The following is a 13,174-nucleotide window of genomic DNA, read 5'->3' on the forward strand; positions in this document are numbered from 1 at the left end:
CATGTGCCATTTCCCCCGGGACCTTGGTAAAAACCCTCGGCCTCTGCAACACCAAATCCAAGCTCTCTACTAGAAAACTTTTGCTGAAAATATAAACGGTAATGAAAACATGGCACTTGGATTAACTTGAATTTTGCTTTCTTTTTTCCCCCATTATTTTTGGCCCATCTGCTCATTATTGCTCTAGACCTGTTGTCTGGAGCCAGTCATCTTTAGCCAGCTTTCAAGGACCTTTGAATAGGTGTTCAGCAAGGGATTCGAGGTTTCCTATCTGCTGGGGCATTTCAGTTAGTCTTCCATGGCTGTTCTCTGGAGATGGTGAGAAATCAAGGCCCTTTCCAGGGACAGGCAGCAGAAATCATCACAGGATGGAGCTTAACTCTGAAACGACCAGGACGATTTGAGCAGCAGTCTGGTTAGATGAGGAAACTCTTGGAAGGTTTGGGTGACTTGCCCGGTACTCTCAGTGAGCTGCTGCATCTGTGGGAGAGGGAACAGATGGTTCTCTCATCTGGCCAGGAATTTACTCAGCCTTTTGTGTTTGAGAATCATATTGAAGCTGCAGGCTGGATGCAAGGATCCCTACAGAAATTAGAGTAACCTTTTATAGGAAGGTGGATGGAGAGCTCCATATTATCTGGAAAGGGGCCTTTATTTTGCATTTTGTGTTTCTAGGGTTGAATTAAAAAAAAAAAAAAATCAAGCAACTGCTGGCCACAGTGGATCTATATAAAGAAAAGAGCACAGCAAGAGGCTTGGTTGATACAAGGGCTGGATGTCCAGCACGGCTCTGCCACAGCGCTCCCAGGATATGGCCATGTGTAGGACTCAGCTGAGAGGGTGAAGTCATCGTCCACTGAAGGACCCCCAGAGTCTTTGCTTGGGCTGAGGCCAGACATCCCTAAAAGGACCAGCTCTTATATAGCCGCGAAAGGCAAAAACAGCAACATAAGTGGGTGAGAAAGCCTCATGCCTCTCCTTTCAGGGTGGGATAAACCTCTAGAACTGGGGGACAATAGTGGGAGAGGGAGCCCCAAGAGGGAAATCTTGGACCTCTTGCCAAGCTGACGCATGGGAATATAAGACATGTGACTTGGTCCCTGAATTTGGAGTGCTAGTCACACTGCCTACACTTGATTATTTACACTGGCTGATAGAATTGGCGTGTAGTATTATTCTTTTCTCTAGCAAGTGCCATAGCATTTACTCTGAAAATTCTGAAGTTCAAGGCTCCAGAGTCAAAGACCCCAATTTTTCTCAACTTGATCAGGTCTCTAAGCTCAAAACATAATGTGTCATGTTATATAAGACAAAGAACAAGGTAGGCTGACCACTTGGGCATCAAATGATTGTGCTAAAAGACTTCTAAAATGATGTTACGAAATATTGAAGATCTACTGGGAACCTGCTAATCTGAAGTGAGTTCTAGAGAAGCTCAACTTTCTTTCTTCCTGCCCCACTGGAGAAATCTAAAGTCTGCTTCTCAGAGTACCTTCCATGAGCCAGCAGCATCCATCCCCTGAGAGGATCTCTGACCCCACCTCAGGCTTGCTGAACCAGATCTGCATTGTCCCATGTCCCATGTTATCTGTGTGCACTGCAACTGAAAAAGATGGCACTGGACAAAGCAATGAGCCCCAGCAGGCTCTTGAAGGTGCTGCCAGCTGTACAGCTTCCCCAGGCCTGGGGTCTGGGTCCTCTGAGACACATTGCCCCTGCAGTTGAAAGGGCTGATGTTTCATCTCCAGCAGACAGAGAGAATGGCATCTCTTCCTGGGAGCTCCTGTATGACCCCCCCTAAGGATCCATGAAACACATCAAGAAGGAAGAAATAAACTCCCACTGCCTATCACTGCCCTTCTATGAGAGAAAATCATTTGTAAGGCTGTGCCAAGGCTGTTAAAAAAGCCCTGATTGAATGGGCAGGGCAGTGACAGGCCCCAGGTTGGCTCACTTGGTCTGGAGTCGTGGGCCCACATTTGACAGTCCCCGGAGTCCTCCGGCACCTGTGTGCACTTTCTCTTCTTTGTTGGTGGCAACGAAGCTCTAAAATCAAGAAACCAAAATGAAGGTTAGGGTCCTCCTTTGTTCTCCTTGTTCCAGTAAATAAAATTTAATGTTCCAGGTCTCTGCTCTCTGCCTTCCTAAGTCTAATTCTAACAAGTTAAGGTTCCGTGAGCCCTACTAGTCTGCAAAACCAGGACCATGCATGGAGTGGACAAAGCAAGACCCTATTCCATGAGTCCTGCTGGTCTCAAACTTCATTTTCTTCTACCAAATAGGCCTGCGATTCACCTACTTGATATATAAACTGGCAAAGGCCGACATCGGCTTGAGATGGAGAAGATACGGACTTAAAATACAGGTATACATTTTACACTGGACTTTTTTTTTTTTCCACATGGAATTTTACCACAATTTTTGTTGGCCTTTACTCCTTTTGCCATCTTTTAGGTCCAAAATGAGAAATGAAAGGGACAAAAGGGGGAGAGGAAGGAAAAGAAAAGAAAGGACTATGAATGAATGTTTAATTGACAGATATTTTCCTGAGAGCTCAGTCACAAATTCCCTTGGGTATCTAGCTGCGGCTGCACATGCAAACAGGGCTTCCTCCATCCCCCAGAACCTCCCTTACATATTCCTGACACTTTAGCTTTTCACGGAATGAGGAGGACCTTGGGTTTAGTGCGTTTTTAATTAAAAGGTGGTCTAAAGCCCAGAGCCCCGGGCCTGGCCCTGTGCGATAGCTGTCTCCACACTGCCATCTCCTGGACAGGCGCTGCTGTCGCTCTCTCCGGGCCCGCCGCGGGCAGGCTGCCCGAGGTCCTAACTAAGTATCTTGCTTACCCAGGGCTGTGGCATAGAGGCTGCTGATGGAAAGAACAACTTATCCCCAGATGAGAGCACACGGACTGGCCCAGGGCGGTGGCGGGATGGCCGGTGTTGGCGCGGCAGGTGTGAAAGTCGCTGTGCACAAGGCCCGGGGCGCTGGGTTCCCACGAGCTCTGCGGGGGGCGCTCCGGCAGCGGCCCAGGTGCAGCCTCAGGATGGAGAGGAGCAGGGGTTCCCAGAGCCGGGCAGCAGGCACCTGGGGGACACGCAGGTGAGAAGGGTCCCTCTCCCTCACCGCCCAGGGCTGAAGAAAGTGCACGTTGCGCGGGAGGCGGAGGGCACTCACCTTTGACCTGTGGAGGGGAGCAGGAGTCTGATGTAGAGTAGGGGGGGGTGTCCGGGAGCCCGCGTTGCCTGAGGATGAGAGACATGCGTTGCTTTTCTGTTGTAACCTGTTTCATCATTATATTTTTGTCACAAATGGAAGGAGGCTCTCAGTGTGCGGCACCCCCAGGGATGGTTCCAGGGGCTCCAGGGGCCAAGGCGCCAGACCATGCCCAGTGTCCTGTGTTAAATGAATGGGCTTTGCATCCCAGCTGTTCCACTTCTTAGCTGTGTATCTATAAACAAGTGCTTGGCCCGGCGGGGCGTGGCTCAGCGGTTGAGCCTGGACCTAGGATCCAGTCGATCGGGGTTCGATTCCCGGTCAGGGCACATGCCCGGGTTGTGGGCTCGATCAATGACTCTCTCATCATTGATGTTTCTCTCTCTCTCTCCCTCTCCCTCTCCTTTCCTCTCTCTGAAATCAATAAAGATATATTTTTAAAAAAAATAAATAAATAAATAAATAAATAAATAAATAATAAACAAACAAACAAGTGCTTGGCCTTTCCAGGCCTTGGTTTCCTCACCTACAAATGGGAATAATCATTGCTCTTTCCTCAGAGCTTCATTGTGACAATTAAAGATTCTGTGTATAAACCCATAATGCCCCAAACCCACAGAATACTCAGGAAACTTTAATTAACATTATTATTGCTTTTTAACATTCTCAAAGCACTTACACCAGAGCGATGGTTGTGCAGACTGTTTTGGGCCAAGACAATGTAACATATCACGACTAAAGCAAGGGCTTCCCATCTGTGCTCTGGGAGATCTCAGAGTTCTTGGAAGCAGCTCAGGGGTTTTATAAAAGAAAAAAAAATTAATGCCTGGGGAGGGGGGAAATCATAACATTTGTATATTGAGGTACAAGTAAAATTTCATTTTAAAAAATGAGTACCACCACTAGCAAAGTGTGAAAACTTCTATTCTGAAAAGCCTACAAGTCCCTTATGGCTCAGAAACTCTGTGACTCCAAGTCACACTTAAGCACCAACACCATCCACTTGATTCTCTTGCTAGAGAGTAAGCTGTCTTGTTCTTCTTGGCTGCCTTTATTATTTATTAGGAAAGTTATGTTTTCCTCTCGAATCATTCCTTTATAGTTTATTCACCTCTTCTTAGTAAGGGAAGAGAGAACATACATTTACGGTTCTCCAAAAACCCCACCCAAATGAAAGTAAAGGAATAAAGATGCATAAACACGAAAAGACATAGGGCTCCTGAGCAGAGACCACACCAGGCCGTATTTCAACGACACTGATGCAGACAGAATTAGTATGAATGGTGACTGGATCAGCAGGACAGGAAAAGCAAAAACAAGACTTCCTGGGGATGGCAAAGGGGACATAGGAGCCAACAGGAAGTTATCCAATTAAAATACAACCCCAGGAAAGCCCAAGACATTAGAGTTACCAGGAGCCTCTGAATTCAGGGCTAAGATGGGGCTGAGAATAATAGGACTGAATGAAAGTTAGATGAAGGGACAGCCGGACCCTTAGATCTGCTGCCCCAACCCATAGAGCCAGGCAACTACCTCCATCTTCCCAACAGAAGCAGAAAAAGCTTACTCTCTGGGGAAATGAATCCAAGGAGACTGTGGAGCTACTGGGCTAAAAATGGAAAGATTAATTAAAAGTCCAAATGCTGAACTGTGAGACATTTCCTCAACTTGGCTTTGCAGGCATCCAAGCAGATTTCCCACAACGAGAAATCTGAAGGTTGTTCCTCAGAAAAATAGGATGTCCTCAGGAGGGGAAATGATATTTTGAATTCACCCAAGAAAATGGCCAGTCCCTGCCTGGTCACCCTACAATGAAGCTCATCCTTTGAGAAGAATGGCTTGCACAGAGAATATCTTAAACATGAACAAACAATGAAGGAACAGACGTTTTCAGAAAGGCCTTTCACGTTAAAGACGGAGAACAAACAGCTAGATAAATCAGGAGTGCAAAAGAATCACAAAAAGTTCTTCTGTTTCTGATATGACTGGTAAGCTCCTACTAGACCTGACCCTCCAACAGATAAAAACTATGAACTCTGGGGAAAAAATTTAAATTTACCCCAAAGCAATGGAAAGTGGGCAAAAGCAAGAAGATTCTGGAGGGGCACTGAAACTTGGACAAAGGTAATGGCATAAGATGAGTTACCTGTTTACAGCTCTTAGTCTTAGGGCTGGTTGAAGTCAGAACCACAAATCAGCTAAAATGCCAATAGAAACCTATAATCTTTCCGGCCTAAGGAACCAGAGAACAGAGTCAGGGGCAAACCCAGTTGCTGAAAGTGAAAGGGGAATCTTGGAAAAGAGATATTTAGAGAGAAGAAACCACAGATTCTGTGGATAAACTCTGCCTGAGTGTCTGGCTGACTCCTGAAGCCAACCATGTGTGGAGCTAACTGCACACAGCCCAGCCAAGGCAAATAAGGACTGAATTGAAATTTGAGCTACTGCCCAAGAGATAGACTTTACAAATTGAGTCTAAGCAAAGTAGTTACCTGGTAAAACAAAAATATGTATACTCTTCTGAGGAATATTTTAAAATGCCCACATTCACAATGTCCAGGATACAATGAAGAATTCCTCAGTGACTCAGTAGGAATAAGCATCTTTTGATTACCAACTCTAAGTTGATAAATAAACTAAGAAAACAACTCTTAAAAGAATGTTATCCATAAACATGCAATTCATTATTACAACAACAAAATGAGAATTACTGGATAAAGAAACAGGAAAACTCAGCCCAGCCTCAAGGGAAAGAACAGTCAGTGGACACCAATCCAAAAATGATACAGATACTGGATTAGCAAACAAGGATTTTTAAGCAGCTACTGTAACTCAGCTTAATGGAGTTGAAGAAAATGTGTTTATAAAAAATTTCAAAAATACAAAATCTCTGCATAGATATAGAAACTATAAAAAAGAATTAAAGAAAGCTCTGCAATTGAAGACAATTTTAGATATGAAAATTAAAAAATTAAAAATCATGGGGGCATAAGGGAACTTGAAGACAGATCAATAGATATTATACAATCTAAAGAACAGAGAAAAAATGAATTAAAAAATAGGGAGAGAAAAAGAGATTCAAGAACTTGCGGAGAGGGTGAAGCAGAAAAATAAAGATATAATGGCCAAAAACTTCCTAAATTTGGTAAAAGACATAAGTGTATAGGTTCAAGAAGCTCAGCAAATCTTAAGCAAGGTAGATATGGAGAAAACCACATCTAGATCATTGAAATTACATAGCCGTAAACCAAAAATAAAGAGAAATCCTCAAAAGTAGCCAGAGGAAAACAAGATATTATATGTAGGGTAATGATGATTCACATGATCAGTGGCTTCTCATCAAAGTCTCCAGAGGCAATAAGAGAGTCCAACAATATCTTTAAAGTACTATAGAAAATCAAAACTGGCAATCTAGAACTTTATATTCAATGAAAATATCCTTCAAGAATGAAAGCAGCCCGGCCGGGCGTGGCTCAGCGGTTGAGCATCTACCTAGGATCCAGGCGATCAGGGTTCGATTCCCGGTCAGGGCATATGCCCGGGTTGCGGGCTCGATCCCCAGTTAGGGGCTCGAAGGAGGCAGCCGATCAATGACTCTCTCATCATTACGTTTTTATCTCTCTCTCTCCCTCTCCCTTCCTCTCTCTGGAATCAATAAAGATATGTTTAAAAAAAAAAAAGAATGAAAGCAAAATAAACACATTGTTAGATAAAAAGAATTTTGGGGGGGGGGTGTTGGGCCTCACCTGAGGATATTTTTCCCATTGCTTTTCAGAGAGAGAATGAAAGAGAGGGAGGGAGAGATGGGAGAAGGGGGGGGAGAAAGAGAGACATCTATATGAGAGAGACACATCGATTGGTTGCCTCCCGCAGGCACCCCTACCGGGGGTGGGAATCGAACTGCAACCCAGGTACATGTCCTTGACCTGGAATTCAATCCCAGAACTTTTGGTGTACGGACCAATGTTCTAAACACTGGGCAACACCGGCCAGGGCAAAAAAAAACACAATTTTTAAAAAATGTTTTTATTGATTTCAAAGAGAGGACGGGAGAGTGAGATAGAAACATCAATGATGAGAGCTATTGATTGGCTGCCTCCTGCTCGCCCCCTGCTGGGGGTCGAGCCCGCAACCCCGGCCTGTGCCCTGACCGGGAATTGAACCGCGATCTCCTGGATCCTAGGTGGATGCTCAACCACTGACTCACGCCAGCCAGGCAAAAAAAAAACAATTTTTAAGTGAATCCATGAACACATATGCACAATAAAGAGATGTTAAAGACATTATTTAGGCCAAAAGGAAATGACAGATGAAAACTTGAAACTTTAGGAAGAAATGCAGAGAATAAAAAATTGTATATGTATGAATGCAAATTACTTTTTCTCTTTATTTAAAATGCATAGGACTGTAGCAAGCAAAAATTATGACATTCTCTTGTAGTTTATAATATGTGTAGTTATAATACTTAGGACAACTATAGCATAGAGGATGGGAATGGGGGGAATGGAATAATACAATTGAAGGTTCCACATTTTCTGTAGGTAATATTAAGTTATTAAAATGTATAAAGCAAGAACAGCAATATAAAAACATCATTTAGATAAAAGGTGCTAGAAATATCTAAAAGGGTTAAAAAGCATCTGCTTCTGGGAGAGCCAAATTCAGACATATGGGAATAAGGCAGAGCATTGCTGGTTTTCATTATAAGCCATATATATTGCACCATTTTACTTCTTAATTTCTGAGCATGTATAACTCTTATAAATCTATATTTTGAATGTGGTGATTGACTCTATGATCTTCCAATGCCACTTTCAAGATTCTAGGCAGTTAAGTTACCTTTACATTAGCAGCACCACTGAACTCAGTAATGTGAGTAAAAACTAAAAATCATAAGTAAATTATCAGTTTACTCAAGAAATAGGGCATGGCATTCTAGAAGCAGGAATGCATGCTCCCTTCCTTTGTGGAGAACCAAAGGCCCCTGGGCCGAGTGGCAGCAATATGTGTTGGTAGTTTTAAAATGAAAATTTTTAAAATTTTAAATGCATTCCTTAAACTGTACTCTCCCTTCCAAAACTCATCACAGCTACTCCTTTATTTCATTGTATTCCATGCTTGATGCATTTTAATATATTGAGAGTTCTTTTTAATTGCAGTTCTTTTCAGAGAATTTGAGTGAAGAATTAATGATAGCTACTTTCAAAACTAAGAAAACTATTTAAAATAAGTAAGCAAATTGTTAAACAAGGGCAATGATTAACTTCCAGAAAAACACTGCTATTTGGGACTGCTTTAAACTGCTAACTCTTTCCTAATCACAGGCACCACATCAGGAATCCCAAGAATGCTCCTGAGACTCTTTTGTGACTTCCTGTTCTGACTTTACCTATTAAATCAAAGGGATTTTCATGAAGTGGGCCTATGAAGCAACAGATACCATGGGTCACTCCTTGAGGGGCCATCCCTATCTCTAGCTTCTGTAGGAAATAGTTGTAAAAATAAAAAATAAAATTAGAGTAACTTGCCTGAGACACACAATGTGCTTTGTGTTTTGAAGGATGAACGGAGAAAAGCAGTCCCTTGGAGGCTGCATGCCAGGCAAACCCAAAGAGAGGGTGCAAAACAGGCTTCACGCTCGCTCTGGCTGAGGTTATACACATTCCTGACATCTGCGTGCTGCCCCGGGGCAGCCAGCGTTTCTTCCAGATTGCAGCCAGGGTTGAGCAAGAATTTATTGAGTGCCTAGTATGTGCTTATGGCTCACTACACAGGGCACGCAGCATTAAGACACGGGCCTCATGTGAATATCCAGCTAACACTAGTCCAGACCCAACAGTCCAATCCCCAGTTTTCTTCAATGACGCCCCAGGGCCTTTGCACACCCACTGCCCCCTCGCACGGTGAGCTCGGCTTAGCACAGTTCCTGGTACAAAGCTAAGTGCATGAATTCGTAAGCATGAATTACTGCATTTTTACACTACATATAATCATATATATACTATTATATATATAAATTCATGTATCAAGAGAGGGCTTTCCTGACCACCCACTCTAAAATGGCAGCCTGCCCCCACCCCTCACTTTCTGCCCCCTCACCTCGTGCTTACTTTTCTTATCTTGCTGAACCACTTTGTACCACATGCCATTGTCTTTCCCTTCCCACTAGAGTGGCAATCGAGCAGTAGAGTGCCATCAGGGAAGGAATGCGAAGGGTCACCCAGGAAGAGGTAATAAGGAAATACATTGTCTGTAGAGAATTTTAAAACAATCCTTAAGCCTGCTTTTTTTTTTATCACCACGCACCACCAACTCAGAGAAAAATGCCTGGGTGCCCTGCCAGGGCAGATGGCCTCCTACCACATTGCCCTGAGAAGGGTTTCATCTATTTTGTTCACTGTTGTAACCCATTACCCAACTGTAAAGATTGTTATTGAAAGTATTTTCTCCAGTTTTTCATGTGTGTGATCTATCCTTCCACATGGACATTCACATGTCTTAACAGTGTGTGTATGTCTGTGTGTGTGTGTGTCCTGCATAGTGTCCTGTTGTGAGCACATGGTAGATACTCAATAAATACTACTTGACTGAGCTTAGTTAGGGTTTGTACCCACCACTCAGAACTTGGGACAGGAAAGGGGAGGTAACCCAAGAAAATTATTTCATGACAGGGCAGCAGGAGGCAAGGAAAGCATGATGCCACGCCTCCCCTCTAGCCCTATGTCAGCAAATGCAAGGACTCTGACCCCGTCCCCACCCCTCCTCTGCTGCTTTAGAAATAGATAATCTGTTTAGAGAACCTGTTCTGGGCCAGGCACTGCACTTGCCCTCTGCAGGTGCTTATTCATCTGGTCTCTCTCCTGCCACCACATGAAAGGTACTGGTATTGTGCCTATTCCACAGGCAGTAAAACTGAGGCTCCAGGAGGTTATTCATCCCACCTCTAGTCAAGCTGGAGTCAGGTGGTCTACCGCCAGAGCTCATGCTCTACAGAACACGGCGTTTTCAATACGGACTGTCCTAATCAAATTTAAAACTGTAGGTTATTTCATTCTCCACAAATACCTTTAGGATCGAGAAATTTCCAGTAATGTTCTAGCCCAAGATTCTGTTTAGTCTTTCTCCTACTGACTCAATTTGAACCCAGAAGTCAAACCGGTCAATGAAGTCAAGCAGCCTTTAATGAGCTCTTCTCGCAGAGCTACTCATGTTGCCTCCCTGCCTTTCTCAGCATCACAGTCAAGAGCATATCAGCCCCACTCTACTGGTCGTGGAACTAAACAAGCAGCTGGTCATTGACTCCTAACTCCTTTTGCCATCCAACCCCAATAAACCAAGTCCTAAGTAAATCTCAGAATAGTAGACGCTTAAGCTCAACCATTAGAATGAAATTCAATGAAACCTGGAGGTTTTTTTTAACTATACCTTGTTATTGATTTCAGAGAGAGGAAGGGAGAGGGAGAGAAAGAGATGGAAATATCAATGATGGGAGAGTCACTGATCGGCTGCCTCCTGCACGCCCCCTACTGGGGATCGAGCCCGCAGCCCGGGCATGTGCCCTGACCGGGAATTGAACCGCGATCTCCTGGATCCTAGGTCCACGCTCAACCGCTGAGACAGAAACCTGGAGTTGATTCCTCATGGACCTAATGTGTCTCTGAGGCCCCCTCCCATGAAGTCACTGTGAATAGGTGTCACTTCACAAGTTTTCCAAGGAAACAAAGTCTGCTTTGAAGATGCACTAGTCTGTTTTCCAGAGTCTTCCTTTCTCTACACACACACACACACACACACACACACACACACTTCATTTCCTTTTTCACTGCATCCTCCAGAGTGTTATGCTCTCCTCTAAATATCTAGCCTCCCTCCCTCCAAGCAGCTCTCCCCACCTGGACATTGCCCATTGTGTCCAACTAGCACAGCTCCCCTTGTCTCTAGTAGGGAACTGGCTGGATAACCCAGGGACTCAGAGAGGACTTCATTCTGCTCCTCCTGGGCAGACAGCTGCCCTGGACTCAGCCACACAGGAAATAAAGGGTAAGAGCAATTTTCAGAAACCTTCACATGCCAACAGGACTGCTCCAGTCCAGCATACCAATCAGATTCCCACAGAAACATGATGATCCCTGAGCAGCATAACCCATTGCTCATCCATGGGTACATGCCTCCCAGAAGGGGTTCCTGGCCAAATAAGTGTGAAGAACACTACATTTTCCTTCCAAGTTGCACATTAGCACAGCGAAGGTTCTAAAAAGTATTACAGTAAAGAAGATCATTTAATTTTAAGCCAATGAGTCATAAGTTTATTTATTGATCATGGAACTTTTATTTTTTTTTCCCCACAGCATTTCATGGGACCAGTTTTCCACAGAGCAGCATTCTGGGGCATGTATTTTACAGAGCCAAGAATTCCATTTCTTAATACATTTGAGATTTGAAGATCTGCCTATGAGATTCAAACTGGCTCTCGGTACATTTGCAGCTACACAGTCTCTTCAATGGTTTAAAGAGTTGTCACAGACATTTTTTCAAAGCACAATTTATAGGCAATATAATAGAGGAAGAGTCATCAGATCTGTAGGAACCTCAGGTGTGGATTTTAGCTCTGCTACTAGCCATGAGCCTAGGCAAGAAAACCTCCATCTCAGGGCTGTCGGAAGGAATGCAGCTAACCTGCAAAAAGAGCCTGGTGTTTAGAAACACCCCACACTTAGAGTATTTGAGTAGGTTGCACAGATGTCATGCTCATTGAACCAGCCCTACAACCCTGCCATCATAAACTGGGCCTGTTTCCACTTGTTCTCTCAGATTTTTATTGCAGCCCCGCTGAACTGCGTGCACCTGAGCAGTTTTTATCAAGCAAGGACAGGTTACCTGATCATAGAACTTTTCTTTAATGGGCGTGAACTCTGACAATCTTTGCAAACTATGGATGGCTCAGATCTGTCCTGAGTCACACCTTTTGGCAGATTACTTTAGACACATTTAATATATTTCCTTAAGGGTCACAATACTCCAAAATATCACTTAAAATATCAATTAATCTAAAAGATGCCTGTGGAAGAAAGGGCATGTATTCTAGAGCCAGACACGTTTTAATCCCAGCTTTGCCACTTGTTTACTTACAGAGAGTTACTTAACCTCATTGAACCTCTGCCTCCTCACTTGTAAAATATGGACAACAGTGTGCCTATTTGGCAGAGTCTGTTAAGAGAGTGAAATGTATAAAATCAAATATGTAATTAAATAAGCCAATAGGTAAAGTGCCAAGAACACTCCCCAACACTTGGTAAGTGCTCAACAATATTTACTCCCTCCTTTAGTTCACCTTCACACCCCTCCTACACCACACCCCAAAGGTACAGTGAATATGATTGAGCAAACCAATAGCAATAGCCTATAGGGAGATGCCTCTGGTCCTGCAGGAAAGATCATTATTATTATGGGGACTAAGATTATATGGCAGACTTCAGAACTCCCAGGTAAAAAGACAGCTCTTCAAATAAGACTTTTGTTCACTTTTTCCCCCAAATAGCTAAAGTTCTCTCTGCTAGTATTAAAAGTGATTCTGATGATTAAACAGAACCCTGGTGGAATCAGCTGTACCTTCTCTTAAGAAGTCACATAGGAGAGAGAGACTAGAATTCATCTGGGAGGTTGTTTCCAGGTCAGCAATGGTAAGGTTATATCCACTGCCCTCCCTCCCCACAGGAATTCACGCCTGTTGCTTGGATGGAGTGAGAGGAATGTGAGAGCAGGCACAGGGCAACTAGTGTCTGGGTTCAGCTCACACGCAGTGCCTGGAGCAGAACAGCAGGCTCAAAGTGTGGACTCAAGCTTGTGGCAACTTACCAGTTGTGTGTGTGTGTGTGCGCGCGCGCATGTGTGTAGCTTGCAAAATGTTCAGTTCCCTTTCTTCCCATGGTCATTTGGCAAGGATGTTTTTATTGGCAA

At 43.9% G+C, this 13,174-nt stretch overlaps 1 protein-coding gene across 1 annotated transcript in view; it reads right to left on the reverse strand.

The window, feature by feature from the left end:
• MYRFL (myelin regulatory factor like) overlaps positions 1–13,174 on the reverse strand; it is a 99,466-nt gene that overhangs the window by 62,162 nt on the left and 24,130 nt on the right. Inside the window, exons 3-5 of the mRNA XM_016199163.2 lie at positions 3,179–3,246; positions 2,848–3,088; positions 1,955–2,046 (exon numbers count right to left, since the gene is read on the reverse strand). Coding sequence (XP_016054649.2) covers positions 1,955–2,046; positions 2,848–3,088; positions 3,179–3,246 — 401 coding nt within the window. The remainder of the gene's footprint in view (positions 1–1,954; positions 2,047–2,847; positions 3,089–3,178; positions 3,247–13,174) is intronic.

The sequence above is a fragment of the Miniopterus natalensis genome, chromosome 2, assembly GCF_054644295.1.
Source record: "Miniopterus natalensis isolate mMinNat1 chromosome 2, mMinNat1.hap1, whole genome shotgun sequence".
Classification (NCBI taxonomy): domain Eukaryota; kingdom Metazoa; phylum Chordata; class Mammalia; order Chiroptera; family Miniopteridae; genus Miniopterus; species Miniopterus natalensis.